General features: G+C 43.7%; 2 protein-coding genes across 2 annotated transcripts; one reads left to right on the forward strand and one right to left on the reverse strand.

The window, feature by feature from the left end:
* The first annotated feature begins 53 nt into the window (after positions 1-53).
* Positions 54-25530, forward strand: LOC146207203 (small ribosomal subunit protein mS39). Its single transcript, XM_084608418.1, has 26 exons — positions 54-208; positions 305-360; positions 438-510; positions 594-639; positions 704-772; positions 861-965; positions 1052-1175; positions 1254-1345; positions 2035-2084; positions 2237-2324; positions 2605-2665; positions 2856-2938; positions 5694-5844; positions 16139-16189; positions 16272-16352; positions 16764-16792; positions 16876-16985; positions 17081-17159; positions 17245-17335; positions 18390-18475; positions 18804-18889; positions 21547-21618; positions 21737-21790; positions 21861-21924; positions 24099-24193; positions 25405-25530. The coding sequence occupies exons 1-26, from the start codon at positions 141-143 to the stop codon at positions 25472-25474; spliced, it is 2034 nt and encodes a 677-aa protein (XP_084464544.1). The 5' UTR covers positions 54-140; the 3' UTR covers positions 25475-25530.
* LOC146207204 (AP-4 complex subunit beta-1-like) lies at positions 25093-27566 on the reverse strand. The gene is made up of 3 exons (XM_084608482.1): positions 27304-27566; positions 27103-27218; positions 25093-26973 (listed from the first exon to the last, which is right to left on the reverse strand). Exons 1-3 carry the CDS (start codon positions 27391-27393, stop codon positions 25590-25592), a joined length of 1590 nt encoding a protein of 529 aa, XP_084464608.1. The 5' UTR covers positions 27394-27566; the 3' UTR covers positions 25093-25589.

Raw genomic sequence — 27566 nt, forward strand, 5'->3', positions numbered from 1 at the left:
AAGCATACAAAATCAAGAAATTTTATTTATTGCGAAGCGCCCTCAGTAGAGCGTATTACGAAGCACACTCGGTATTTTGATACGTACTATGTTTCGCGGGTAAGTAGCAATGCCATTGACAACGTATGTAAATCGAAAACATGGCTGCCCGCACAGCGCTTACATGCCGCGAGTACGCTAACACAAAAAAACTGCTGTTCATTGCTCGGTAAGAAGAATTCTGCTAACCGCTTTGCACAAATATTGCAGACGCATGGACTCATGCCCACGTTCGTTATGCTTATTTTTCGTTTTGTTGCTTCAGTCACTCACCAGCACGATTCGCATCCACTCAGGCGGCGGCTAGCGCATCGTCTGCAGGTGAGCGAAAATTATGTTCGCCTGAACAAATGCTGTTTATTCACGCTCACTTTTTTTTTTTTAACATTTTATGAAAGGAGTCATCACTGGTGATGTGTCGTCGGACGGATCTCCAAAGCAAACCATTGTAATTCCAAAAAGAATACAAAGGTATTCGTGATCAACATTCGATCTTCTTGCACTGGGTGGCAGATCTAATTTCGAAGTTTCAAAGTGCCTACATTACTTCGCAGGGGGCCGACCGATATCTTGAAGGCGCTTGCATCGACTGTCCAACGCGTAAGATGATTTTGTTCATCGCAAAACAGCGCCGGTAGTTTACTTTTTCCGGAATCTATTTCAGGACTTCACGGCACCTCACTACAAGTACCACGACGACCCATTCTTCATTCCCGCCAGCAATGTGGCCAAGGTTTGAATTTCTGTTGAATCTTCATTGAGCTGTTGACTGCTAGTAAGTTTGAGCTGCGTGAAATGCAATGATTTTTTATTTTTTTTAGAGGACCTATGCGCTCGCGAAAGAATCTGGGAAAAAGGCAGCCAAGTATCTTCTCGACAAGTATCCTGGCAGTTTTGCTCACAACCCTGCAGAACCCAGCATTGAGGTTTGTGACGACATGCATTTAAAAACCCTGCTTGATGCGCCATGTGTTGAATGGAATGATTTATACTTTTTGCTGTGCATACGCAGGCATTTAATGCCAAGGAGAAATACACCGCTGAAAGTGAAGTTGAAGAGTGTGACCTCGTAACTTGTATTGAAAAGGTTGACCTCGACAGTGCTGTCACTGTGTACCAGAACATCAACAAAAAAGGTGCGTGCATCATGATGGGAAAATGTGTTCCAGCAGACTTTAGTTCTTACTTGGGTTCTGCTTTGATGTTCACCACAGGTGTACCAGTCTCCCAAGAAGTGCTCCAGTCATTTCTGGAGTTGCTATGCTTTTACAACTGTAAGCAGCCACTTGACGAAGATCTGACAGAAGTGAGTAAGAGAAGCCGCTTGTTTAAATACGAGTTTTGAATAACAGAGCTTGTATGCACTTTCTCGTCAATTAAAATCAAAAAGCTTGCATATTCAAATTGTTTCAAGTAACTTTGGCCATACACTATTTGATCAGTTCAATGAATAGAGTAGGAAGATATTGTTACGGACGATCAAGGAAAAAGAAACAGGCAGTGGAGCGGACAGGAGCGCTCGCGCTAGGCCCAGCAACATTTCATTAAACGTCATCTCACTGTCATCAACCATCTCTCTGTCCTCTGTTCTCCTGTTTTCATCGGCTTGCCGCTTCATAACAATATTCCAAAAATTTCAAATATTCCACTTAATTGTTTGGATTGGATCCTGTGCAGTGATACTGCCAACTTTGCCTGTCATCTCTGTAGGTACTTGTGGTGGCCCTCGGAAACGCCTTTTATGCAACACAGCTTAATTGATCAAAACCTGATATTTTCGTTTATTATTATTTATATTTTTTTAGAGGAATGTTCCTATGGCTCATAAGTTACTACTTTCAAGGTAAAAAGGCTCCATTTAATTTTCTCAGGTTGTGAATTTTATGAAAAGTGTTGCTTACATTGTCATGTCAAGCTGCAAAAGTTATAAAATTCACGTTGCCTGCTTTATCTGCATTCATCTGTTTCTCACTCATCTATTTTCACCTCTTACAGGAAAGGTGGCAGCGTCAAATAGCCCCCAGAGAAACAAGGAAGTCCTGGAAGTAAGTCCATTTCCGATATTCTTGTGCAGTATGGCTGTTTCGGTAATTCTGCTTGGGAAAAGCACAGTAAACATCATGAAGTCAGGCAGCAATGTTTCATGTTTGAAATACTGCTAGCACTTGTTATTTTACATCATCCTTTCTTTCTTCAGGGATGGTTGTCTGGCTGAAAAAGTTTTTGAAAGCATTGAAAATAAAGATGGAAGAGCTTATGCTGCTCTGATCCAGGGCATGGCAAAGGTAAGTTGCATGTGTTGAAATAAGGCACAACATCATATGGTCAACTTTGTAGAGAAACTGTGATTAGGCTTAAACACTTTTGCTTTGTCCCCTGACCCCAAGCATGTTGAACATGTGTGCCTGGCATGCTGCTGCCATGCTGCTGTACTCCCTATGATAATGATGCATTAGTGCTGATCACTGCACTTTCTCGAATTTTGCCAAGCTCCTGTACTTATAGAGCACTTTGTTTAACAGATTGCATTAATTTCTGAAACCCTTCTCACTTTCCCATTTGCAGCACTACCATGTTGACAAGGCCTACGAGCTGTTCCAGGAAATGCTGTCAAAGGACATGACACGTGAGTATCACTGCCTCCCTGTACAACAGCAGCCAGGAAACCTCTTGCAATGCTGAAATGTGTTTTTCTGTTGCTACCTCTTTCAAAATGTAAACTTTGCCACAATAATATGCATGGTTCTGATGTTATGAGCAAAAGCACTTATCGCATAGTGCTTTTGCTCATAAAAGCAACACCTGTCATGTTGCAGCCCCTCTCGAAGTGTACAACAGCCTCTTAAGCATGGTGCCCTTCCTCAGGGAAAGCTACGACAGCCGATGGGAGCTGGCAAAGGTGAGCTTCTTCATCTCACTACCATGGCCAACTATAAGAGCCTTGCTAAGTGTTGTCTGCTGTCTTCTTCTGATCAATTAAAAATGTTCTTGGCCTACGCATTATCTCCAACATTAAGCCTAGATGCCTGCATCGAAACATTGCATGCAACTCATTTTCAACATTTGTGCAACCATCTTGCTGTCCACTATAGAGCATATATTTTTGACTGAAGCAAAAACAATTATGGGGGACACTTTAGCTCCTCCTTTAAGGGCATGATGCTGTACCATACATGTATTCTTTACTCACTTATTTACCAATCCCTTCAGTTGTGCCTCTAATATGTGACATATTCTTATTGGCATACAGTGCTGAGCTACCACATTGTCCAGGTACTGGTCATAGGCAGCCACCTGACATATAAAGTCCCGCTTTAGCCAAGCCGTATAAATGTGCCAGCGTAGCCTAGGTGTAACGTGCCTGACCCGGCATCCAGGAGGAACGGAAGGTTGATTCTTACTCCACATCTCAAATGAGCAACTTGAGTTAGCAGTTCCTCCCAACCTTCTGATATCATGTAGTCTCGCCGAGTCACTCAAACCACTGAAGAATAAGTGCCCAACCATATCACCTGTCAACTACCACCTGGCAGCGCCATGCCCGTGATTTTTCACTCACATTGCTGACGCTGAATTTCGTGAGTAACGGCACTTTTAAGTTCAGTTATATTAACTGAAAATGCCAAACAATTTCATTTATTCTTCAAGAAACTTGCCCGCATAAGCAAGCACAGATGTTGACTGTCTGATTTAAATCATTATAAGAGACCGACCGATGCTAGATGCGTAAATAAGAGGAGCATCAAAGTGACACAAGTAGTACACTCAAAGCAAATCAACAGCAACAGGACTTTATTGATGAAGGGACTGATAAAGTATCCATTTTGTAACAAATGCCCACTTTGAAAGAGCTTTCTACCTACTTCTGCAGTGGAGTTGGTCTTCGCCAATGAATTTTTCCAGAGCTGTTAGGCAAACAGTCCGGAAAAAAAAACATTAGATTTGTGTCATAGTGCAATTTGTGCCCTAGGATGTTTCTTAGCATACAAGGCAAAAAGAAGCTTCAATTTCACTCATATGATCAGCGGGTCAGTTAATAAAGTTTATCTTAAATCTCGTTACAAGAGACACTCGGTTATAAGAGACATTTGAAAATGGTTTGGTTGGTTTTCCTATGTCTGCCATGTTAACAACATTGCATACAAGAGACATGATTACAAGAGACACTCGGTTACTAAGGGCCACTTTTTCAGGTTCGTGGAGTAAATTCTTCACTATTTAGAAGAAACACAACCCAGGTGTGCTCATGCAATGCATCTGGAACGTACCAACTCATACATACAACTCATAATTTCATACATGATGCACTTCAGATTCCCTTAGCTAAATTCTGTTCCATATCAGTGTCCTTTTTGTTGTGTATGTCAGGAACTGAGGAGGGCTTCCCCATGATTGGAAAGTCAAAACGGCATCGCATTACTGTTACCTACGAAGCAAATCAAAATGCATGAATGACATTCAGCATTTTTAACTCCTCACTGTTAAAATTTGATCACAAGATGAAAGCTTAGACTCCTGATGTCTTTCTCTTTGTGAATCATCTGAGGGTGACGAGCATGTAAGAGTGCCTCAAAGGTATTAGAGCAATAGGAAGGCTTGCAAAGTGAAGTGCTTTACCTCCAAAATTTGAAAAGGAATACACTCTGCACTCACAAAAATACATACTAGTATGAATAACTTCTTTAAGCTTTCCTAAACAATTTCCCGTTAATGCGTGTGACTGCATTTATATTCTGATGTGCAGCAAACTGATCAACACAGTGCTTTTAGAATTTTTGGTTAAAAGAGACATGTTTTTTGGGTCCCTTGAGTGTCTCTTGTAACAAGGTTTTACTGTATATGCAATATATAGAAGGTAGTACTACCACCCTAGGAAAATTGTGGCCATCTTTTAAAAAAGTCAGTTGGAAAAGAAAATTACTATAATATAATATTGTGAGACAGGAGGAAGCGCTGGCTGGTTCACTTTCCTATTGCCAGACAAGCCAGTGCAGCAGCTATCAACCAGCAGCAGTTCATCCACACTTGGTCTTCTTCGGACGAGCTGACCGATGATGGTGAATATGTACAGATGAAGATGGGGTTCATTCACAGTGCTTACACTGTATGCTGTGAACCATAACTATGAACATAGAGTTCAGAAAAAAATATATTATAGAGCAATACAAAAATGAAAATTTACAATATGCCATATTTCCAAGTTAAATATGACTACTTTTTGAAAAAGATGATGTGTTCTAGGCAAGTGAAGCCAACTGGGTGCTGTTGGGAGCAGCCTAGGCTGCACTAGGTTTTCCTTCTGCAAAGTAAATAAAGAAGGTAGTGCAGCAACACTTGTCTTTGACCTCTCTCTCTCTCCCCCACTTTCCCTCCTTTCTGCCACAGCAGTACTCGAGAGTGGGACAATGTTGCCCATGGGGTGCCCAGTCCACCAGGCTCCCTCTAGTTCAAAGAGCACCGTAACTGTATCTTTTAAAGGACGAAATGCATGGAAGCAAAGGGGGTTAAAATAGGGGGAAGGACAGCATGGCAACTTGAGGCGGCCAGTTTTCAATGTTTCTCTGTTTGACAGAACTGGTAGCCCACCCCTAAGGGCCAGCATTGCTTCATCTGCATCTTCTTCTCTTTTACACATCGTATTTTGTTGTGTGCAGGAAATAATGCAAGGCATCGAGAAGAGTCGTCTCAAGCCCAACATCACCACCATGAACACTGCACTTGAAATTGTGTCGCGGTTTGGGGCTTCGCCTGCTGCAAGAAAGTATGCCCTGCAAGTGTTCTCTGAGATGAAGCACCTTGGCATCGGTACGTAGTATTTCCTAGTCAAATAATCTGCTTGTCAATAAAATGAACGTCAACACTTATAAGGCCATCACCCTAATTTAAGCATCGGCACGTAGTATTTCCTAGTCGAATAATCTGCTTGTCAATTAGTTAGAGAGAAAGTAATTAGAGGGGCATGGGAAAGGCTTTTGTCAGATGGACTGATGGTGATTATTGTTGTAGCCGCGGCGAGCGAAGCAGAGGCAGAGCGACTAAGCAACATGTTTATTCGGCATGCTGGGCCGTACAGATTAAGAGACCCGCACGAGCGATCTGCGCGCTGACTTCTTAACAAGTGCCCGCTCCCCCTCTCGGCGTTGCCATTCACACACGTCACAGCATCACGTGACACTACATACCAATCGCGCACAATGCGATCACATGATACTTCATTCCCTTTCCCCCTAACTGTTTTACACCAGCTCTATGGGGTATAACGATCAGGAGGCTTCCGAGAACGAGCACTGCGCCGAAGAGGTGGCGTGTCCGGAGGTGGCGCATGCTCCCGGAGCGGTGGTGCAGGCAGCGTGGACCTTGCAGGCGAACTGGCGTTCTGTCCCCGCAACGTAGATGCTTGGGCAGGCTGTGGTGCTGAGGAATCCTGTGGCTCAGATGTATCTAAGGAAGGGGTCTTAGTAGACGACTCTTCCGGTACAGAATCAGGCATTGAACTAGGCACAGAAGGATACACAGTTGGCCCGGATTCCACACTTTGAAACGAACACGGACGTAGGTTGTCAGCATGCACAAACCTCTGTTCCTGCCCTATTCTAACATTGTAGGTGGATGCACTGCACCGCTGTTCTATAACGCCTCGCAACCACTTCGATTCCCCAGGACGTAGTCCTTGGACGAGCACATGGTCGCCTTCCTCAAATGATCTCCATGACCGCCCTCTCTCGTTAGCCTTCTCTTTCGTCTGGTAGAACCTGTCGTCCATACGTTTTTCCAAGTTCGGTTGGAGAAAGGTCAGGCGTGTGCGCGGCTTCCATGACAGAAACAATTCCGCGGGTGTCAGCCCCGTGGTTGCGGTTGGTGTGTTTCGGTACGTGAACAGAAATTGGTCAACCCGATGTTGCAAGGTTTTCTTGATCCCTGTTCTTCTCTCGTCGAGAACCTGTCGCAAAAGGTCCCGCTTAATGGTCTGTACGTACCGCTCTGCGCTTCCATTTGATGCGGGATGGTACGGTGGCGTCCTGGTATGCCGCACCCCATTCCTGCGGAGAAAGTCTGCGAAATTCTTGGCACAGAACTGTGGACCATTGTCCGTAACTACTTCTTCTGGCAGGCCGTAGGACGCAAAGACACTCCGCAGCTTTTCAATGGTCTTCTCGGTAGAGGTGGATGGCATGACGAACACTTCTGTCCACTTGGAATGCACATCCACTAGGACTAGGAGCCACTGGTTATCGGTAAAAGCAAAGTCCAGATGGATTCTTTGCCATCTGCGAGTTGGCCAACCCCAAGTTATCAGTGGAATACGTGGCGGAGCATTTTGTGTTAACTGACACGTGTCACAGCTTTTCACAATCTGCTCAATGTCATCCGTGAGCTGAGGCCACCACACAAAGCTACGGGCGAGCATTTTCATGCGCGTCATCCCGGGGTGTCCTTCGTGCAAAAGATGCAACACCCGTTTGCGCAACCCACGAGGTATAATCACTCGATTTCTCCATGTAACACACTGCTGATCTACAGATAGCTCATGTCGACGAATTAAATAAGGCATTAACTCATCATCTTTAACATGCGGCGGCCAACCACTCATAGTATAACACAGCACTTCCGACAATACTCTGTCAGTTCGAGTGCACTTCTGAATTTCAACAGCAGACAATGGCACTTCATCAACAACTGAAAAGAAATGTGCATAATCCGAGACATCATTGCGATTTGCAAGTGGTAACCTTGAAAAACCGTCAGCATTTCCAACCTCTCGACCTTTGCGGTAAACCCAACGATAATCGTACGCTGCAAGCAGTAAAGCCCAGCGCTGCATGCGGGCTGCTGTCATCACTGGTACGGGCTTACCATGAGCGAGCAAGCCTACCAATGGCTGATGGTCGGAGTAAATCTCAAAGCGATGCCCGAACAGATATTTGTGGAACTTTTTCAGCCCAAAAACAACAGCCAAGGCTTCTTTTTCGATGTGAGCATACCCCTGCTCTGCCTTACTTAACGTTCTGGAAGCATAGGCAATTGGCCTTTCGTCGCTTCCAATCTTATGAAAAAGAATGGCTCCTACGCCGTAAGCCGAAGCGTCGCACACTAGTCCTATCGGCTTTTTCTGGTCGTAGTATGTCAGCACATTGCTTTGTGTCAACCAGCTCTTACTTTCTTGAAACGCTTGCTCAGCTTCCTGTGACCACTGAAATCCCTTTTCTTTTTTTAGAGCATTATACGGAGGCTTAAGCTTAGCTGACATGTTCGGTACAAACTTCCCGTAGAAGTTAATCAAGCCCAGGTAAGCTCGCAACTGTGCCGCATCTTTTGGACTTGGTGCCTCTTTTATCGCTTTCACCTTTTCATCTGATGGCCGAACGCCCTTGTCGTCCAGAATGTGGCCTAGGTAAGAGACAGATGTCTGAAAGAATTTACACTTTTCCTTTTGCAATCGCATGCCTCTTTCTAGAAAACGTGCCAACACCCTTTCCACTCGATGAATACATTCGTCAAATGTTGAACCTGCGATAAGCACATCATCCAAGTAGCAGCTTACCCGCTCAAGCCCTTTTAACACATCATCCATGACAGACTGGAAAATAGCAGGTGCACTTGTGATGCCATAGGGCAAGCGCGTGTACTTGAAAAGCCCCAGGTGTGTATTGACAACCACCATTGATTGTGCCTCCGGATGCAGTTCCAGCTGTTGGTACGCTGTCGACAAATCAAGCACTGTGAAATACTTGCATCCTGACAACTTTGCAAACAAATCTTCCATCACGGGAAGTGGATAATGGTCAGTTCGCAGGCATGGATTCAATGTAACCTTGAAGTCCCCACACACTCTGACTTTGTTGTTCGCCTTAGGCACAACAACTAGGGGCGTCGCCCAGTCGCTTTTCTGTACAGGGACTAACACTCCCTGTTCACAAGAGACTGCAATTCAAGTGACACGGTTTCCCTCAAAGAAAATGGCACCTGTAGCGCTTTGCAAAATACGGGGTTGCTCCCCTCCTTCAAAACCAGCCTGACTGGACTACCTTTGATCAGCCCCAGAGTGGGCTCGAACACCTTTGCGTACTTCTCAAGTAGCGCCGCAACTTTGTCTAAACACACGCCATGCACACTTGACCAGTCTAGCTTAAGAGCCTCCAGCCAGTCACGCCCTAGCAACGCAATGTCGCTATTGTTGTCGGTTTTAACGACAATGAGCGGAAGTTGCTTGCACTGACCATTATGTTCGACTGGAACCGTCAACTTCCCTGTGACTGTTAGCGGCGACCCACGGTATGTCCTCAGCTTTATGTGGCAAGGCTCTTTAGGTAGACTGGGCCACAATTTCCTGTATAGCGTTTCTGGCACAATGGAAACAGACGCACCCGTGTCTATTTGCATGTTAACATCCTTCTTGGCTACCTTGAGACAAATTTCATAATGCCCTGGGCGTTCTGCACAAGAATAGACATTGTACAACAACACTTGGTCACAATCCGCGTCCTCCACAGCTACCAAATTAGCCGCGTCTCTAGACTTGAACTTGCACATTTTCGCCAAGTGTCCGTAACGCTTGCATGCACGACAACGATACTTGCGAAATTTGCAGTTCGATGCTTCGTGCGCTGAGCCACACCAAAAACAGACCGGCGATTCAGACACTCGGTCCCTTGCTAGTCCTGCACCGGTTTAACGCTGCTGCTGGCGTTTCCCACCGCCTGGCTTATGACGTACGGCGTCGACTTTACCTTGCGTCCCGGTCGGTTGAAATTCCCGACTTTCCTTCCGCGCTAGCTCGATGCTTTTCGCAACGTCGCAGGCGTCCGAAAACGTCAACTTGCTTCTCTTCAGCAACTCTGCTTGCGTTGCGCTGTCGCAGAGGCCCACTACAAAGCGGTCTCGAAGAGCCTCGTCGAGGAATTCCCCGAATTCGCATGAAGCTGCCAAACGCCTCAACTCCACTGCATATGCTGCTATGGACTCTCCCTGATGCTGGTACCGCCGATTAAACTTGAATCATTCTGCGATGACCATGGGCTTTGGGGTGAAATGACTTCCCAGCACCTCTACGAGTTCCGCATAAGTCTTGTCCTCTGGCGTTTTAGGCTCTAGCAAGGTCTTCAGCGTCTTGTAAGCCCTCTTGCCTATTGCCGTAATAAACATCGAGACCTTGAGGTCGTCGCTCACCTGGGAGGCCTTCAGGAAGTGCTCGAACCTTTCCACGTAGGACCCAAAATCCTCGTCTCCGTCCTCGACGAACTGGTCGAAACTTCCAAGTGTTGCCATCCCTGTGCCTCGCCCAAACGCTCTCCACGAACGCCGGTGCTTACACGCACGCCGCGATGAGTTTCACGCAGTACAGCAGGATCACGAACGCCGCGATGCGTTTTACGTAGTCCAGCGGGATCCCATCCTCGTCGCCAATTATGTTGTAGCCGCGGCGAGCGAAGCAGAGGCAGAGCGACTAAGCAACATGTTTATTCGGCATGCTGGGCCGTACAGATTAAGAGACCCGCACGAGCGATCTGCGCGCTGACTTCTTAACAAGTGCCCGCTCCCCCTCTCGGCGTTGCCATTCACACACGTCACAGCATCACGTGACACTACATACCAATCGCGCACAATGCGATCACATGATACTTCAATTATGAAATAAATATGGGAACAGTTACAAGCATACAGTTTGTGTCAGTTAAAGGGAAAACTGTTGGCACTACACTTCTTCCACTACAGAGAGCAACACAAATAATAAGAGGCATGAAACAGAGAAATGCTGTGAAAGTTTCCATACTAGCCTAGTACCAAACCTTCTCTTGCACTAATTTAAAGGTGAAGTGAAGGATGCTTTTTTGAAACAATATAATCTGCACGTCATGGTACAGCTACTAATTCCAAGGCAGAAGCCACATTTTCTGCCCTACACTAGCCAAGCCGAATACAAAACCTTGTATCGCCAGCTTTCCGTAGATGAAGTGCTTTTTAGATTTTAGGAACTCACTTAGATGGAGGTGGCAGTTTTTCCTCCAGACAATTATCGGGAATCTATAGTTGCTAGTGCAGCAAAAAAAAAGTGATATATAGTTTTCTTTTAGTTCCTGTAATGACAGGTCAACTTTGCTATACAAGAGGAAAGAGTGAGACTAAAAGGAGACCATGAGCACAGTGTTAGACATCATTTAAGTGATACGACGACGCCTCCGGAGAAGAGACACGTTTGTCCCTACTTCCCTCGTCCACCTCGGGATGGCGCTAGTGGGAGTTGGGCCGACCGCGTCCGCTGCTGGGCTTGTTCCACGTTGAGTGCTATATGTGTTTCGTGGACTGTGTGTGTGTGTGCGTGCAGAGTAAGAATGCGAATAGCATGTGAGGTGATACATGAGAAGTATTTGCTGCCTACTTTTTTGCGGTTCTTTGTCTTCCTGGAGGCAATATATGGCACCTCTCTTTTGACTGTTATGTATCCGCATGTCTGTCGCTCTCGCTCCCTCGTCAGTCTGCTGTACCATAGCCTCCTTTATACTCTGTGCCTGGCAACTCCGCGGCCGTCGCCGCCGCTCCTGCTCCACTGAGAAGTTACGCCGCTGGCTGCCGAGAGATGGTGACAGCGACATAGGGTCACCATCGCCAAGTTAGTGCTGAGTGCGCCGTGTTGCAAAGCGGTCCGGATAGCCACGCTCTGTCGCTCTTTTGCTGTTTCGTGGACTGTATTGCAGTGTACAAGGCCATGCTTCTACTTTTATCGGCCTTCAGGTGCTGCAGGAATACAGCATTGCACCAACTGGTAAGTGCCAGCTTTGCTTTATCCTTTCGGCAATCACTGCATAGTGTTCAGCTACTTTGAGGTTTGCAAAAAATAGTTACAGCACCAAAAACTGTGTTTATTAAGCATCAATACTGCAATAATAATGTTAGATGTGCACATGTGCTTTCTGGACTGAAGTGCTAACTGCTTCCTTGCCTAGCTCGTCTGCGTAGTGTATTGGATGTGCTCCCGCGCAGTTTTCTTTTTTTTTTTTTCGCAGTATACGCTAATTACAAATTTTGCGATAAAATAGAAACACAAGCTTTACCCTGTTGTGAAGATGACTACTTTAAAGTGAGTTAAACCGAATCGTGTAAAGCCTCTTAATTTTCCTTGTCAACTAAATCGCTGTGTCCCTCTCTAGCATCGGAAACCGCAAAACTCGTACTCAGCCGCATTGAGGTCTGTAAAAAATAATGACAGCACCAGAAAATGTGTTTATTATGCGTCAGTAAGGTAATAAAAATAATAAATATGCACGTGTATTTTCTGGACTACGGTGCTAACTTCCTCCCTGGTTATCTTGTCTGTGTGGTATGTTACATGTGCTTCAGCGCAGTATATTTTGTTTCGCTAACTGTGCAATTCCATGGTAAAATAAAAACACAAGCTTTACCTATTGTGACAATTACTTTGGAGTGAGCAAAACAAAAAGATGCAATGCATATATTCGTCTTCCTTGTTTTTTAATTCAAAAAAAAAAAAATATTGTATGACGCGCTGAATTATTGAAAGTAACAGCTTATACCGAAATTGTTCTCCTTACAGATCTCAGTGGCATACTGCGATGCAGTTGTTCTAATCATCTGCAAATCAAGCTGGCTTCTGAAGTGCCCTATAAGTGACAGCAGTCACCGTGAACATTTTTCCCTACTAGTGGCAACTATTCATCACACCACTTCTGCTACTGTTGTAGCACAACTGCTGTTGTGAAATGTGTAAATAAATGCTGGTCCCTTTCTTCTTAAATTTTGTTTTACTGCAGCGTAGACTAGCATTGTAATTTTTCTATTACCATTGGCGCTAGCGCAGCATTCATGCAGTTTTTCTAGCCATGCACAATTTCTTGAAATCGCCTCACATAAAATGTAATAGCGTTGGTGTCATTGCCTAAAAAGTATCATGATCACTTGTTATGCTTAGAGGATGTTGGCCTTACAAGTAAATATGCTGAATATGCTCAATTCATGCTTAGGGACAGTTATCCCGCGAGCGAATAACAGCGCTCCCGCCCTCGCGCCGACATTCGTACCCATGTGCCTCAACATCTACGTCAGTGGCGCCCTCGGCAACGGGAGCGGCAGAACTGCGCAACTTTACTCGACGGCACCGCTGTATTGTTCGCGCGGCGCGTTGACAGGCACAGAGAGTATAAAGGAGGCTATGGCTGTATAAAGCCAATAACACACCCAGTGCGCTCAACATTTTACTCAGCCTGATTTTTACATTTTAACAACATATGTCGAAACACTGTAGCCCTGATTTACTCTGATTTACTTACCTACCATTAACGCTACATGGTACTGTTATCATTGTTAACACCTTGGTTTGCATGCCAAAAGAATATAAGCAGTTTTAAACACGAAATCGCAGTTGATCACGATGTACCAATCTACGGTCACAACGATCATGTGCTATTGGGGCAGCAAATTGTGTTTTAATACGTGAAGTTTTCACCATTATAATTTTTATTTTTGCACTGTCGAATGCCTCCCACTCAATTTCATAATGCTGCATAATATATATCTATACTTTTAAGAATTTGAGCTCGTACTTGTGCGAAGGCAAAATAGCTGCAGAGGAAATTAGGCACTGTCTGGCATGCACATGTTTTATTTTGTTAGATGCCAATGAAGCGAAGCAAAGTTTAAAAGAGTGCGTTGTTGGACAAGGCGGTCAGACATATCTTCAAGGTATACTGCGCACACAAAAACAAGGACGCTTGTTGTGTACTTTTCTTGTCCTTGTTTTTGTGTGTGCAGTATACCTTGGGGGGGGGGGGGGGGGGGAAGCAAAGCAGCCACCAATAATGCTAGTACGCCTTAACAAGTGATAAAGACAATAGTGACATGCTGTAGTGAAAGAAATATTTACAGCAGCTGCAGAAAGAATATACGACACATGTGCAGCAAATGATACAGTGTAAAAGTACTTCTGTACCTTAGTTCACCAAAAAAGTGGTTCATTGGCATGTAGGGCAGCTGTAACATATGGATGAACAAGTAGGCAAAACGCCTTGTAACACAAGGTGGAAGTCAACATTTTATACAGGGAACACATAGTTTGTATGTAGATGTAAATAATCATGCCTCTCTTTTAAGCTCCAGTAAAATATTTTTAAGCCTAATGAGGGCATCAAGAGTTTGCACTTGTGGCGGAGAAGTCTGACAGCCCACCTTAACCGTTTACTTCTGTCGCAGTGCCCTATGAATAGGTTGTATAAAAGTTAGAACATCTCGTGACCTTTGCTTGTGTTTTTCCTTGTAATAATTATATTCTAACATGATCTGGTTGGTACCTTGAGCATTCCTGTCAAGTTCAACTTTGATGACGTGCACAGGTACAGTCCTATGCACCGGTTATCATCTCTTGGCCACACATTGTTCTTCAATAAAAAGACGGATGTTGTTGCTTTGGTTCTTTTCTTTGTATTGTTGTCTTCGAAAACTATTCCGGGCAAATGGGAAAAATAGTCGGAACCGCCTTTCCAGCCAGAACAGCAATTCGTGGCTCACTTGCAAGCATCTTCCGATCGGAATGAGCTTCCCATGTTTTGGTAACAAAACTCTGTTCAAGGAGCTTCTTACATACTAGTCTGTTGACTGCAGCAAGTGGTCCTTGCACAGTATGGTGTGCCGACAAGCTTTTAAGCGGCCCTCATTGTTTAGTGTGTAGGGTTTAACATCCCAAAATGACTCAGGCTATGAGAGACGCTGTATAGTGGAGGACTCCGGAAATTTCGACCACCTGGGATTCTTCACACAGCACACGAGAGTCTTGCTTTTCGCCTCCATCAAAAAATGGCTGCCGCAGCTGTGATTCAAACCCGCATCCTTGGGCACAGTAGTCAAGCGCTGTAAACACTGCACCATTACGGTGGAATCTTTTGGAGCAACAAGCATGGACACCTTCTCAGAGCATGTCTTGAAACCGGAGTTGCATCAAGGAACGAAGCACTTTTTCTCCTTGCCTTCATTTTTCCATCGCACAACAATTGATGACAAAATCGCTTCTCCGTTCGATGATTCCCGTGAAGAGAACGACAGCGAAGCCAAATATCAACCACAGCGAAATATCACATGAACACGGTGCTTGAAGGACCGCGGTTCCGAGACGTTGATAGCATATCTGCCCACTAACTCCACGAATTGTTTGTGCCACGAGCGCACCAGCCGCCCCTCCGCGCCACGGGGTGCCATCCTCGCCCTACGGTGCTCTCGTTAGCAGAAAACGCGCCTTGCTTGGACACTTTGACATGTTTATGAGGGTCGCGAGGAGCATCTGTCGCCTTCCCCTTTCCCTACATTGCTACTCGGAGGTGGCCCCAGCTCAGCCACCCAGTGACTCTTCCTCGAACCCATGGCTGGGTCAAGTGACTGCATTGTTTGGAACACGGACAATATTGGTCTTCCTCCAGCAGCAAAAGAAAACAGCTGCTCAAGGAGCCTCTTAATGACCTGAGGCCCTCTTTAGATTTTTGTTTTTCTGGCCCATACAGCCAATATAGACCCATTTTAAACAGCCTTCACTGAGCACGGTCCTCAGATAACAAGCGCTGGCTAGCAGCTGACGTGAGCATCGCGCGCGGATATATATAGTGTGGCGGCTGGATGTTGCAGGCCCGATGCAAGGTAGCACCCGCTCTCGGCTTGCTGGCAAATTTGTCCCAATGTACTCCACGGTGACTGCATACCGGAGGCACGCTGTCATATTGTAACGTTGGCAAAAAGGCGTGTGAAGGCCGCAGAGTCGGTAACACAAAGAGCCCGGTGTTAGCGAAGTCCAAGGACGTACGGTCCAAGCGCGAGAGGGAACTTCGTCATCTTCTGCTTGTCTTCCTTGTCTTCATCAGACTGGTATCAATATCACCTAAATTACTTCTAACACCGTGACCATGAGTGTATCTAGTGACTAGAAGAAAAGGAGACCAGACCAGGCAGTGTTCATACACATAGCAATACGTGCATTTCATGCAGTGATTGCTGTGCCGCAAGTTGCCATTGTATTGTTGGCTGAACCCAGTTAAATTTGTCTGATTTCTCTCAGAATTCTGGCCAAAAAAAGTCACATGGACTAACATAATCCATTACTTTTCAGAGCCAAGCCTAGCCAGCTACTACTACTTACTCGTAATTTTCTGCAAAACACGTGAGTAGCTAGCTGCATGTGAGCTATTAGGCACTCTTGCTGAGTGAAATCAACACTGACCACCTTTTTTCTGATGTTGCAGGAGGTTCACCTAGCACTATACTCTGCAGCATCATGAAGGAAATTGGAAACAAGTCTTTTGAAATAAGAGATCCCAAGGATGGTTTGTAAGGCTTTTTCTGCTATAATGTCTATTTATGTATGCATGAGTGCCTGGAGGCTAAGTGAGGAAAGGGAGGATGGGGGGAGGGCTGCAATAAATGTTCTCCTGTTATGAAATACCTGCTCCAATGAATTATCTCTAAGGGTAACTCATTAGAGCAGGTGTTCAATGCAGTTAAGTCCATCCCAATGTTATTTGCTTGTAAATGCATAGAGCAGGTGATTTACAAGAAAAAGGTATGTGTAACAGCATTATTTGGACTGATTCTGTACAGGCAGCATTTGATGTGTTCTGTGACCATCCGTTATGAATCGTAAGCACAAGATGTCAGTATCATGCAACGCTTGATCCTCTTAAACCAGTGGTAGCTGTGCACGATTAAACCATTTTGCTTTGTTGGTATCATTTCAGTTTTCTTCTTCGTGAGTGCAATGGATGTGGTGAGTATTACTTATAAGCTTGGTGTGCCTACTAATTTCTGCAAGTTAGCATTGTGGCTTACAGCCTGGTATCTCTCATGCAGTGTCACAACCATTTACTCGACAAGGAGTTGGCTTACAAGGTCCACGAGCTGTTGAACTATGGAAACAACTATGATTTGATCGGAGATTCATTCAAGGAGTCAATATACTAGTAAGCAAACTCTAAATCAGGGGACGTTTTGTTACCTTGACAAGGAGTTGGCAGTTGCGTGATGATGCTGTTGTGTACCTGGTTTTGTATTCCAGTCAGCACTTCTTCAAGCTGCTTTGTTCCACAGAGAACATTGATGTATTTTTCGACATGTACAACAAGTATGTTCCTAATGTGAGTAGCACTGTACTTTTGCGGTTCTAGTTTCGAGTAAAACATAAGGGGAAAAAAAGTCAACTATAGAGTGCTGGTTTTTCAGATTTACACGCCTGAGCCCAGTGTTGTGTGTGACATCATAGAGGCCATTGACTTGAATGATGCCATCCACTATGTGCCCCAGTTGTGGACAGGTAACCTTTCTACTCATTTGTGCTTGTCAGTTTGCAAATTTTAAGACAAAAAACATAATTGCTTATTTAAGCTATCCAGTGAGATGATTCTCAGCTATGGCTTATGAGCTCACCGTCAGAGCCAGCAAGTGTGCCCCCCACAGCTACACCAAATATGCTTGTGTAACTCCTTAGACATGCCCTCTACATCGTTGTAGTGAAAACAGAGGAGTTATTCATGTGTGCTTTCAACACATTAAACATCGAATCTCAGTCGTGCAGTATGAAAGGTGGTTTTTTTGGAGGGTTTTTTCTGCTTCCTTTGTTATGGAAATTCAACTTTTTGAGGTTCATAATGTTGTTTTTTTTTTGTTTTGTTTTGTTTTTTGAGAAACCAGTCAAAACTCCTTACAGCATGTGTGCATAGAAAAACATCACCTAGACGAGATCTAATAGAATACTGTATACTTTGGTAAGGCTGTTTACCCTCTCTCAAGCTGGGCTACAAACCAAAATGTAGTGGGTGGTGAGTTTGACATCAGATGTGTGGCTTCATTTGTTTCTAATACAAGTGGGCCAAAATCCAATAAAGTGACTCTCTTCATGTGCTGCCCTTTGAAACATATAGAATTTCTGTAGTAGTATGTACTACTCAGCTGTGCCTAAATGCTGCCACTTGATAACTTGATACAGGGACAGAGCTTCTTTTTGACCGTAGAACTCTGTGTGTTGTTATTCCTAATCTTGAGAAACTCGTAGTCCAGCCCTACCATTGTTGCCAGGCTCATGCATGTTATATGAGAGTATGTTCAGAACTTGATGTACCAGCAGCCTTGCTCTTCTACACTACATATCAGGTTTCAAAATGCCACTATCACCTTCAGTTTTTTACTTTTGTGGAGCTTCTGTAGCTGGAAGTGCACAGGGCCCAGAAGTTAGCTTAGTGGTCAAAATGTGAAAGACATGGAGTGCCACTGCTGGTCTCTGCTGGCTGCTTGCTTGGTTACCAATATCCCACAATTATGAAGCCAAGCCAGCAAGCTTGTGACGTGCCTTGCTTGTCTTTCCGATCCAGATATTGTTCTCTTCAGACACCACGAGCGAACCAATGTCATCAAAGCTATGCTTGCACTAATGGCCAAGGCAAAGCGGCGAGACGATGTAAGCAACATATACTTACAGTTCTCTCTCGCCTCCTCATTTTTCTGTAAGGACTTATAGCTTCTAAATCCTTGCAGCCATCTACAACTATAATCTTGATTGCACCCTCCTACTGCTGTTCAAATTGCTATTATTTTGCTTACTATATATTCCTTGTAACAGTTTAGAAACTGACATGCACCTTGCAGCTATGTACAGAATCTTTGCTATTTAAAAATACTCGAAGACCAGTGTGAAGCACTACAAGCAACCTGTGTTTTTCATAGGCGTGGGAATCCGGCTGCCTGCAAATAATGACTCCTGTTTGGTTTTTTCACCGTGCTTTCAGATTCAGGCGCAGTTGGCCCTAATTGCAACAGACATCAATGAAAGGTGTGACACGCCAATGCCAACACGCCGGCTGCAGCCAATTGAGTATGACGTGCCATGCCTTTTTTTTCCACTTTTTTCTGTTAGTCAAGCAGCTTTAAGGCATGCTTTTTCAAATGCAGAGCTAGGATCATGTAAGTAGGGTTGAAATTAATGAAGATGAAGGGTGAATTTGACACACTTCTGACATTATCTAGCCGCTCTGCAAACATTCCTATCTGCTGTACACCCCCATGGGAGACGCACATACTTTTTGGCATCAATTTGTGTATTGGTTGCTGGTGTGTGTTCATGAAGGGATTCACATTCATGCACACACACTTTATTTCAGGTGGTCAAAAGTGACTAATGTGCCGTGTGAGGCTAAGTTCAGATTTTGCATGTACCCGGCCACTTCTTTAGCGGTATCACAGCAGCTTGAAATAAATGACTGTGATGTGATCTGTGACAAAGAAGAGAGGCCGAATGGGATGGAAACAGTAAGCACTTAGCGCGAATATTATTATTTCGCCACCACATTTCGTGACAGGCCACTGCAGGCCCATTTGTCCGATACAATGGTGATTCCGCTAAGAAAGTGGCCAACTGCTAAAGGGGCGGTGATAACATGTAACGACAGAAGGGCTATATTTACCTATTGGGCACCATGACCAAGGTAGTGTCAAAGACCAGCCAAGTGGAAGGCCACTCAAATTTCAGCATTTGAACGATGTGTTTGTGCATGTTTTGGTGAGAACAATTACAGGAGCAGCGAGATAAACGAAGAACAAGAAGTGAGGGCACGACATATTCTAGTAATATCAATAACTGTTGTTCATTTGTGCATTCTTCAGCCAGTTTTTGTTTTGTTTTCCTCTTTGTTAAAATTGTTCAGACATAGAAATTGCAGAAGATACGATATCATCATGCCAGCATGATGTAAAGAATCGACACCACTGAGTTCATGGCAGTTTGACTGTGTTCCATCTGAGCAGCATGAACTTAAACATATATTCACAAAAAGTTGGTGACAAAGAAAAGCATTCGCATTTTAGTGCCCGTACAAGTGCCTTGATCACAATGGAATAAAGGAATAGGTCAGTGCATTTATATGAGGGCTATTTTTTCTCAGAGAACACATGGAAATTGTAGGCGATTTGTCTTACAGATGGGGAACGAATTGAAATTCAGGATGCCTCTCTCACTTCTTGTGGAAGCAACGGTTCATTAACATACTATAATAGGTTGTTACAGCTAGAGCAGAGTGCACCGTCAGGACTTTAAATGAAAGCCGCATTTCAATCAATTGTGCAGCGTCATTTTGGTGTTGCTTGACCTGGTTCGCAATTTCATATGGAGGCAGTGTCACAGTTGCAAACTCATTCAAGGATTGTAATGCCATGAAAAGCTCCTTTTAGATAGAGCAACTTGTTTTGGTCAAACGAGACATTCACGACCCTGAAGTAATACATCTTGCTTTGATGTGGTCAGCCCATGTGCACAAACTTAATCTTGAAGCCTAGACAGTAAAGAAGATTTCTTTGCATGCATAATTGCTATTGAATTGCAGTTTTTTTTATATTTTCTGTCCTCCACTGCCATACATATTTTGCATGGAATAATCTGTTATATTGTGCATAAGGATACTGTTGCTCAGCAAAGCTTCAAATGGGGCTAGTTGAAGTGACTGCATGGTATCAGAGCTGTGCTAGTTCAAAGTAGTATAAACAACTAGTTTTCTTTTTGGCAGTGATGCGTAAGGTATTAATATACATGAATTATCACATGGCATTTGGCTATAACAGCTGAAAAATTCAGAATCGGATCTTTCTCTCATGCTTTTTGGTTTCAACAGCTGAATGATGGCTGCAATGTCAAAGGTGTGTATAGGTCATGTGAGGCATGAAAATACTGCAATATAATTGCTGTTCATCATTTTAATTCACTGCAATGCTAAAGCTGTTGTGTCCCAAGAGTGGTAATGACAATGAATTAAAGAGAAATTGTGTATATGAATATATGTATTTAAAATCAAATTTTCTTCAGTTTCAAAAGCTCTGTGATATCAAAGCTCTGCACAAGTTGCGCTAGGCACAAACAAATTTTACACACACACGTGCGCGCATGTGTGTGTGTGTGTGCGTGTGAAATTTTTTTGTGCCTAGCACGACTGTTGATATCATAGAGCTGTAGAAACTGAAACAGCATGAGAGAAAAATTTGATTTTAAAATATTTAGCGGTCATGTGCAAATCCACATGGCCATCTATGTAGTCTTTTCTTATGCATCATTGCATAGAAGAAGAGATTCCACCAAAATTAGGTGTCTATGCTCATTAAACGAGCTGGGTACCATGGAAGGACGATGCCCTTCTCAATGCTTTTACAAGCCAGTGCAGTCCCACAAATTTGCCACAAATTTAATGTCTGAAACTTAAACCTAATGGGCAGGTCAGACTTTAGGCATACTTTATGCTTGCATTATTTGTTTTCTTACACACTTCAATAGATTTTACGGCTGCTTTTCTTCTTAATGAAGCTCTAAGAAAGTGCAGAGTGAAGCTTGGAAGGCTAGGAGTAAGAAATGAAAAATTTTAGCTTTGCTTCTGTTTAGTGGTGGTATGTTAGAAAGCTGCAATTATCTAGTGTTCCTTGCTTGTTTCTCTACCACTTTTCAGCTGCTGAGTAACTTAAGGCATTACATTACTATGTCGTACTCTGCAGGTGGACAGGGCAGATGTTTGGTGACATGATGACAGTGTTCTTGAACACAAGAGACAGACTACCCGATGCCTGGCAAGTTTCTTGCATGCACAAATTCATGGGGGCATGACATTTCGCCTGCTCTCATCACTTCTGTTGTCTCATTCACTGCTATGTATAATTCTTTGGTCTTCCCACATCACTGTCACAGGGCTGTTGTGCAGAAGCTAGACAAACAACAACACAGAATCTTGGGTTACCCAAGGTAAGCTACCCTCCGGCTGAAGATGGGCACTGTCACATGAGGCCTTTTTTCTGCTTTTCACAAACTTTAGCATGGAATGCTTGAAGAACTTCTGCCAAGCAGCTCTTAACAAGAAGGATGATGAAAAGACATTTGTAAGTCATCTTTGGCTTCTCCTGTTTGCAAGCTCTAATCACACAACATTTAGCACTTGTGGCACAAGCACCAGTTTCAGAATGTGTTGCAACAACAGTTTGGCATGGTTACTGAAAGAGTACAAGTTCATAAAAATCAGTGTCTGCTCCTGCATTATGCAAGCATGATCACGATCATGTCAGAGTCAACCAAGGGCATTAGTGGCACAAGTGGATCTAAATGTGCCAAGGTAGAAAACAGTATCAACATTGTTGAACTACGCAAACCATTCATCCACTACTGAGAAATACAGAGTTGCTGGGCAGAATATGGGCCCTGCGTCAGCAGTCACAGTCTTTTCATACTTACCTGGTGAAGAATACACTATTGCGTGAGGCATATGCAAGTAACGTTTACTTTTTCCACCACTCATAAAGGCCGCAAACACTTCTATCTCTGTTAAACAAGGTGAGAAAAGATTTGAATGTCAAGTTTGGTCCATATTATTCTGTTCAGTGTATTCTTGTGCTCATTTTAACCTCAGCCACCTAACACCTCTCCTTTAATTTGGTTTGGTTTGTGGGGTTTAACAACCCAAAGCTACTCAGGCTATGAGAGATGCTGCAGTGGAAGGTTCCGGACGTTTTGACCACTTGAGGTTCTTTAATGTGCACTGACATCGCCCAGCAGATGGGTGCCTTTCTTTTCACCTCCATTGGAAAGCTGCTGCTGCAGCCGGGGTTCGGTCCTGCGTCCTTGGATTTGGCAGTTGAGCGCCCTAGTAACTGTGTCACTGCAACAGGACACTCCTTTAATTTTAGAGCATCTCAACTCTTTATGGAGATGGTCAAACTAAATGTAGTGCACACTGACCTGTACACTTCACTAGTGAAAACACACTTTGTGTGATTGTATACCATTATCGTCATGTTTTACCAGCAGCGTTATGCTTCATGGAGCTAACTTTGAAATGTAGCTACTGTCTATGAAAACTTTCATAATGTTTACTTAAAATTAGACTTGATACTTCAGCGCCTGCAATAATTACCATTGAAAAAAGCGTACAGCATCAACTGCTGCTGAAACTGTCAACCATCTCAAAAGAGTTATCAAAAGCCACCTTCAAACCTGCCTGAAAGTCCTGGAAGAAGCCAAAAACATTCTGAAGGCAAGACAGTAGTGAATCTCCAGAAACAAATTTTGGCACAAAAAAAAAAGGTTGCTGGAATGGCTGCCCGTCTCTTGAAGAAAGACAAAGGGGTTCACAAGGATTTAGAAAGTGCCATCTATATCAAATTCAAGAAAGGAAAAGCCCTCCAGTACCAAAAGTATTGGCATTGGATTCTTTTTCAGCCTAGTCCTTGAACTAAACATTACACATTACAGCATGGGGGGAAGGGGGGAGAACGAATGAGACCCAGAACCAAGTAAAGTACATCATAAAGTGACAGCAATTTTTTTTTTTTTCCAGAGTGAAATTGGGATTGCCATATTTCATTTAAATGAACAACAGGTTGTGGTTGCCAAGGTGTGCTTTATGAAGCATGAGCTGAATGACATTTAGGGAAACTGAGGGCACATCATCCTTATATTAAAGGCGCTTCTTTTCTTTGCCGTTTCTTCAAGGTTCACGTCAGTTTGGCAGAGGATAATAGACAAAGACAAAGGACTGTGACTTACGGATAACAGGAGAACCTGAATATTATTCTATAACACACGTGGCCTATGGGGAATGCTGTAATGGAAAGCTTCAGAATAATTTTAGATGACTTGAGATTCTCTAATATGTACTGAAATTGTAAAATACTTGGTACTTTTGCAGTTTTCCTCCATCAAAATATAGCCACTGTGGCCAGGACTCCATCCCAAATATGTTAGTATCAGCAACTGAATGCCAAAGCCACTGAGCTACCGCAGCAAGTCATTTTTAGAAATGCATTTAGAAGTAGGTCTACTGCCTGCAAAAGTAGCTCATTGTGCTGCCAAGGTGCATGCCCTTAAAAATGCACCGGTAGTGATGGTGATAAAGTATAGAAGTGAGGAGGACAAATGCATTACCAGAATGGAGAAACGTTTAATAAATAAAAATTATTCACTGAATGCGTACCAACTTTCAGAGCTCCCCTTGCATATGGTATCGGTGCTGTACCTCTACACGTGTTCCTAGTGTGTGACTATGCATTTTCCCCACCAGTTTTGCGCAAGATATGCTGCAGAGATCGGCTTCACAGATGTTGGAGAGCACTTACGGCGAGAAGAAAACTTCAACAAGCTCTCCGATAACCTGAAGTATGGCAACTTTCTTTGCACTTACTACTTGCCATTTTAGGCTGGAACGAGAGAAAGATGGCTACACAGTACGAAAGAGTACTGAACAAGAGCAGCGGGGGAGCCTCAGTTCGCAAGCCGAGCCAACGTTTCGACAAGTGGACCTGCCCTCATCTGGGCAGCGCGATCATCATTGCTTACCAGACAAACACAAATCTACTTGTGTTTGTGTTCAACCCTTGCTCAACCTTGTGCTCAACCCTTGTTCAGCACTCTGTCATACTTACCATGCTGGTTACATTTAATCAAGAATTTACTTTGCTATTTTGTGTTCATACAAATTTTATAAAGATTTTAATCACTGTTTATTTTATAAAGATTTCAATCACTGTTTAGTTACATTTACCATCATTAAATTAATCAAGTTATGATATTAACATTATTGAATGTCTGAAAGTGGTGAGAGTTTCATAGTTACGTTCTATTCCACAAAGTAGACTGACTGTTCATTTTGTGAAAGAAGTATTATCACAATTGGTCTGCCTGCTTCAAAATTCCTAATGATGCAGGAAAGGTGACTTCTGAATGCTCGGAAGGATTGTAAAGATGAATAAAAACTGGGAAATGGTGTATTTAGTAGCTGTATATATATTTTAGAGTGCTGGTTGATTGCTGTTATTATTGAACTGCGTCTTAGGATCTGTGTGCAGAAGCATTCAAAATGTGCCAACAAAAAAGAAAAACTGAAAATTTGACTTAAGTAATGGATCAATGAAGCCCTCAGATATAATTGCACAGCCCTTGGAGGCAGTCTCACTCATTTAACTCCAGCCACAGGAGCTGCTTGTACTGCAGTAAGCACTGTTAGCATTTGTCGCAATTGATGTGAGTGCAAAGAAGCAGTTTAGTGTTTGTGATAGTGCTTTTTTTTTTTTTAGAGCTGCAATGCTTTCATTCAGATATATATTGATCGGTTTTTATGTGCTAATGCAGCACTGTGCACTATGGAGTACCGTGCACTAGAGAGCTGCAGATTTATTTAAGCCATCTGGTGTCGTTTAGCATGCGCCAAAACTTGGGTGTGTTCTGATAAGATGTATCACTTGATGATGAGCATGTTAAGAGTTCACTGTTCTACAAAACAATGCATGCTGACATACTGCATACAGTACAGTGTGGAGATGACTGTCCACCTTTTAAAGAGGGGTCTATACCCTGATTTTCCATTGCAGGGGGAAACTGAAAGAGTTGCTGGACACAACAATGCTTGGCTCTTCAGATGACAGTGGCAAAGCAGACTGAGGCAAATAATTTATGTGTATTATAGTTATAGAGTAATAAAGTCACTCATTCTCACAGCACACTGTGAAGCAAAGTCCTTTAGATACTCTTTACCTTTTAACAAAAATGTCTGGTGTCAGGATGGAAAAACAATTTCCTTGATGTCAGGATCATGCACAAGAAGTTTGTAGTAACACCTGGCCTGAGCCCGAAGAAAAGGATTGTCATCTTCACACAGGACACCAAGGACTGTGCCAAGCAAGTCTTGCACTTCACATGGCCTCACAAAGAACAGTCTTAGTGTGGCACTTAGGAGATGCTGTTTCACGCATTCCTCCTCATCGTGTATGTTCTCAATGTAGTCTTCAATTATGTACACAGATGGCTGGAAATGCAGACCGTGCGTAGAAATAATGTCAATGAGGCTGCACTTGAACTCTGCACTTGCACATGTCCACTTCTTTTTGACAATACTGTCAAACACCTTCTTACTGTCTTCAGACTCATCAAAGTTTAATGAGCACACAGCTCCAAGGATATCCGACACTAAAATATCATCCGTTACATTCAACAAGGGAAGCAATTCAGAAATCAACATTTGCTTTGCAGCATTGTGCTTGTTGGCAAGGGTAACTATGAGCTGCAGAGCACATCTTCGAACATCACTATTGTGATCCCTGCAATGGCCAAGAAACTGATTGCAAATTCCAGGCAAGTTACTCTCATGAACTAAACATTTCAGTATCCTCATTTTCTTTATCTTCAGTGCGGGAGGTTCCGAAAACCAACCATAAAACTTGAGCAGATGGGGCCTAAATATGTCAGGGTAAATTTGCAGAAACTTCTCTACCCAATCAAGGACTGTCCATGCCGTTTCTTGCTCACAAAAGCTGAGGCTCATTGAAAGCTTTGTCCACACCTGTGAAACGCCTTCCACTTGCAAATGGCTTAATAAACTACGGGTTGCATGATCAAACAATTCGAAGGCACTCAGCTGTACTGCAATGTCGTTTGATGTCAGATGTGCATCAAGCGCATTGACGAACATTAAAGCCTCTTCTTCTGTTTTGGGTTCGTACTTTATCAGATACCTAAATACTGAGACCAGATCCCAATTGTTGAATAAGGGCAGTTGCTTCAGCAGGTAGGATGCCATCTTCTTATTCACAGTGATGCCGCCTTCGCCGTGCAGGATCTCTTCCAAAGCATGCAAGCACTGCACAACGACGATGGGGTCTTGATCTCTGATCATGGCGTACAATTTATCAGCTAGGTCTAATTCGTCCACGATATTTGCATGACACTGGTGCAAGCTCAGCGTGCAGGACACCGCAGCCCTCCGAACGTGAGCACTGGCATCTTCGAGCCCGGCCAAAAGTCTGGGTACAGCCTGGTCCATGACTGCAGGCACGCTGAAGAGTGTGTTCAATGCAAGGCCGCGGTAGATGGGGTTCGGGTCTGCGGTATCCTTCAGCAGGCAGTTGACGGCGAGCAAGCCAACTTCTTCGTTCTGCTTGCATCTGGAACACGGTCATTAACATTGAGGCCTAGCTGGGATTAAATGACTGTCGCGAACTTTGAAACCGTGCACTGTTGTACACGCTTATCTGGAGAAGTCTTAAAGACACATTGAAACATAAATAGCTCACCGTGTAATAAAAAGGCAGGCCACTTTTTTTGACAGGATGTCCTGAGAAGACAGAAGTTTCACGAGTCTTCCCGTTAAAGCTGACAGATCTTGACCACTAGCAATAAGCGTGTAGAGCTGGAAAGCAAAAGCGTCCTTGTAAAAGTACATGCTTGCAAATGTTTTTTGAACAGACTGCGTTGTAGCATTCATATTCGCCTACCTTTTTGAGCAAACTTCTCGTGTAGCGGACATCGTTGACGCCCAAGCACTGATCTAATTGCGACGCAAGGCGACTAATTTCTGTCTGCATGTTCGGTGTCAGCACTTTCCGTTAGTACTTTCCTAGCAGAATTATATTCTATGCCCTCGTTGTCGCGTTCGATCGATTAGTGGATTTAGCAACAACGTTTCGGAACAATTAGCTAACGGCACCAATAAATAGCCATGGGCGCCGCCATGTTCTGTATGATTGCGCTAACGATT

Source organism: Amblyomma maculatum, chromosome 1 (genome assembly GCF_055883805.1).
Source record: "Amblyomma maculatum isolate TAMU_Amacu chromosome 1, ASM5588380v1, whole genome shotgun sequence".
Taxonomy (NCBI): Eukaryota; Metazoa; Arthropoda; class Arachnida; order Ixodida; family Ixodidae; genus Amblyomma; species Amblyomma maculatum.

Excerpts from the sequence above, each read along its gene's own strand:
- LOC146207203 (XM_084608418.1), top strand. The coding sequence starts at position 141 with ATGGCTGCCCGCACAGCGCTTACATGCCGCGAGTACGCTAACACAAAA. Across the intron at positions 2,085-2,236 it reads GAAACAAGGAAGTCCTGGAA|GGATGGTTGTCTGGCTGAAA; the intron begins GTAAGTCCATTT and ends TTCTTTCTTCAG. Across the intron at positions 16,986-17,080 it reads TTCAAGGAGTCAATATACTA|TCAGCACTTCTTCAAGCTGC; the intron begins GTAAGCAAACTC and ends TTTGTATTCCAG.
- LOC146207204 (XM_084608482.1), bottom strand. The coding sequence starts at position 27,393 with ATGCAGACAGAAATTAGTCGCCTTGCGTCGCAATTAGATCAGTGCTTG. Across the intron at positions 27,219-27,303 it reads CGAGAAGTTTGCTCAAAAAG|CTCTACACGCTTATTGCTAG; the intron begins GTAGGCGAATAT and ends TTTGCTTTCCAG. Across the intron at positions 26,974-27,102 it reads GCCTGCCTTTTTATTACACG|ATGCAAGCAGAACGAAGAAG; the intron begins GTGAGCTATTTA and ends ACCGTGTTCCAG.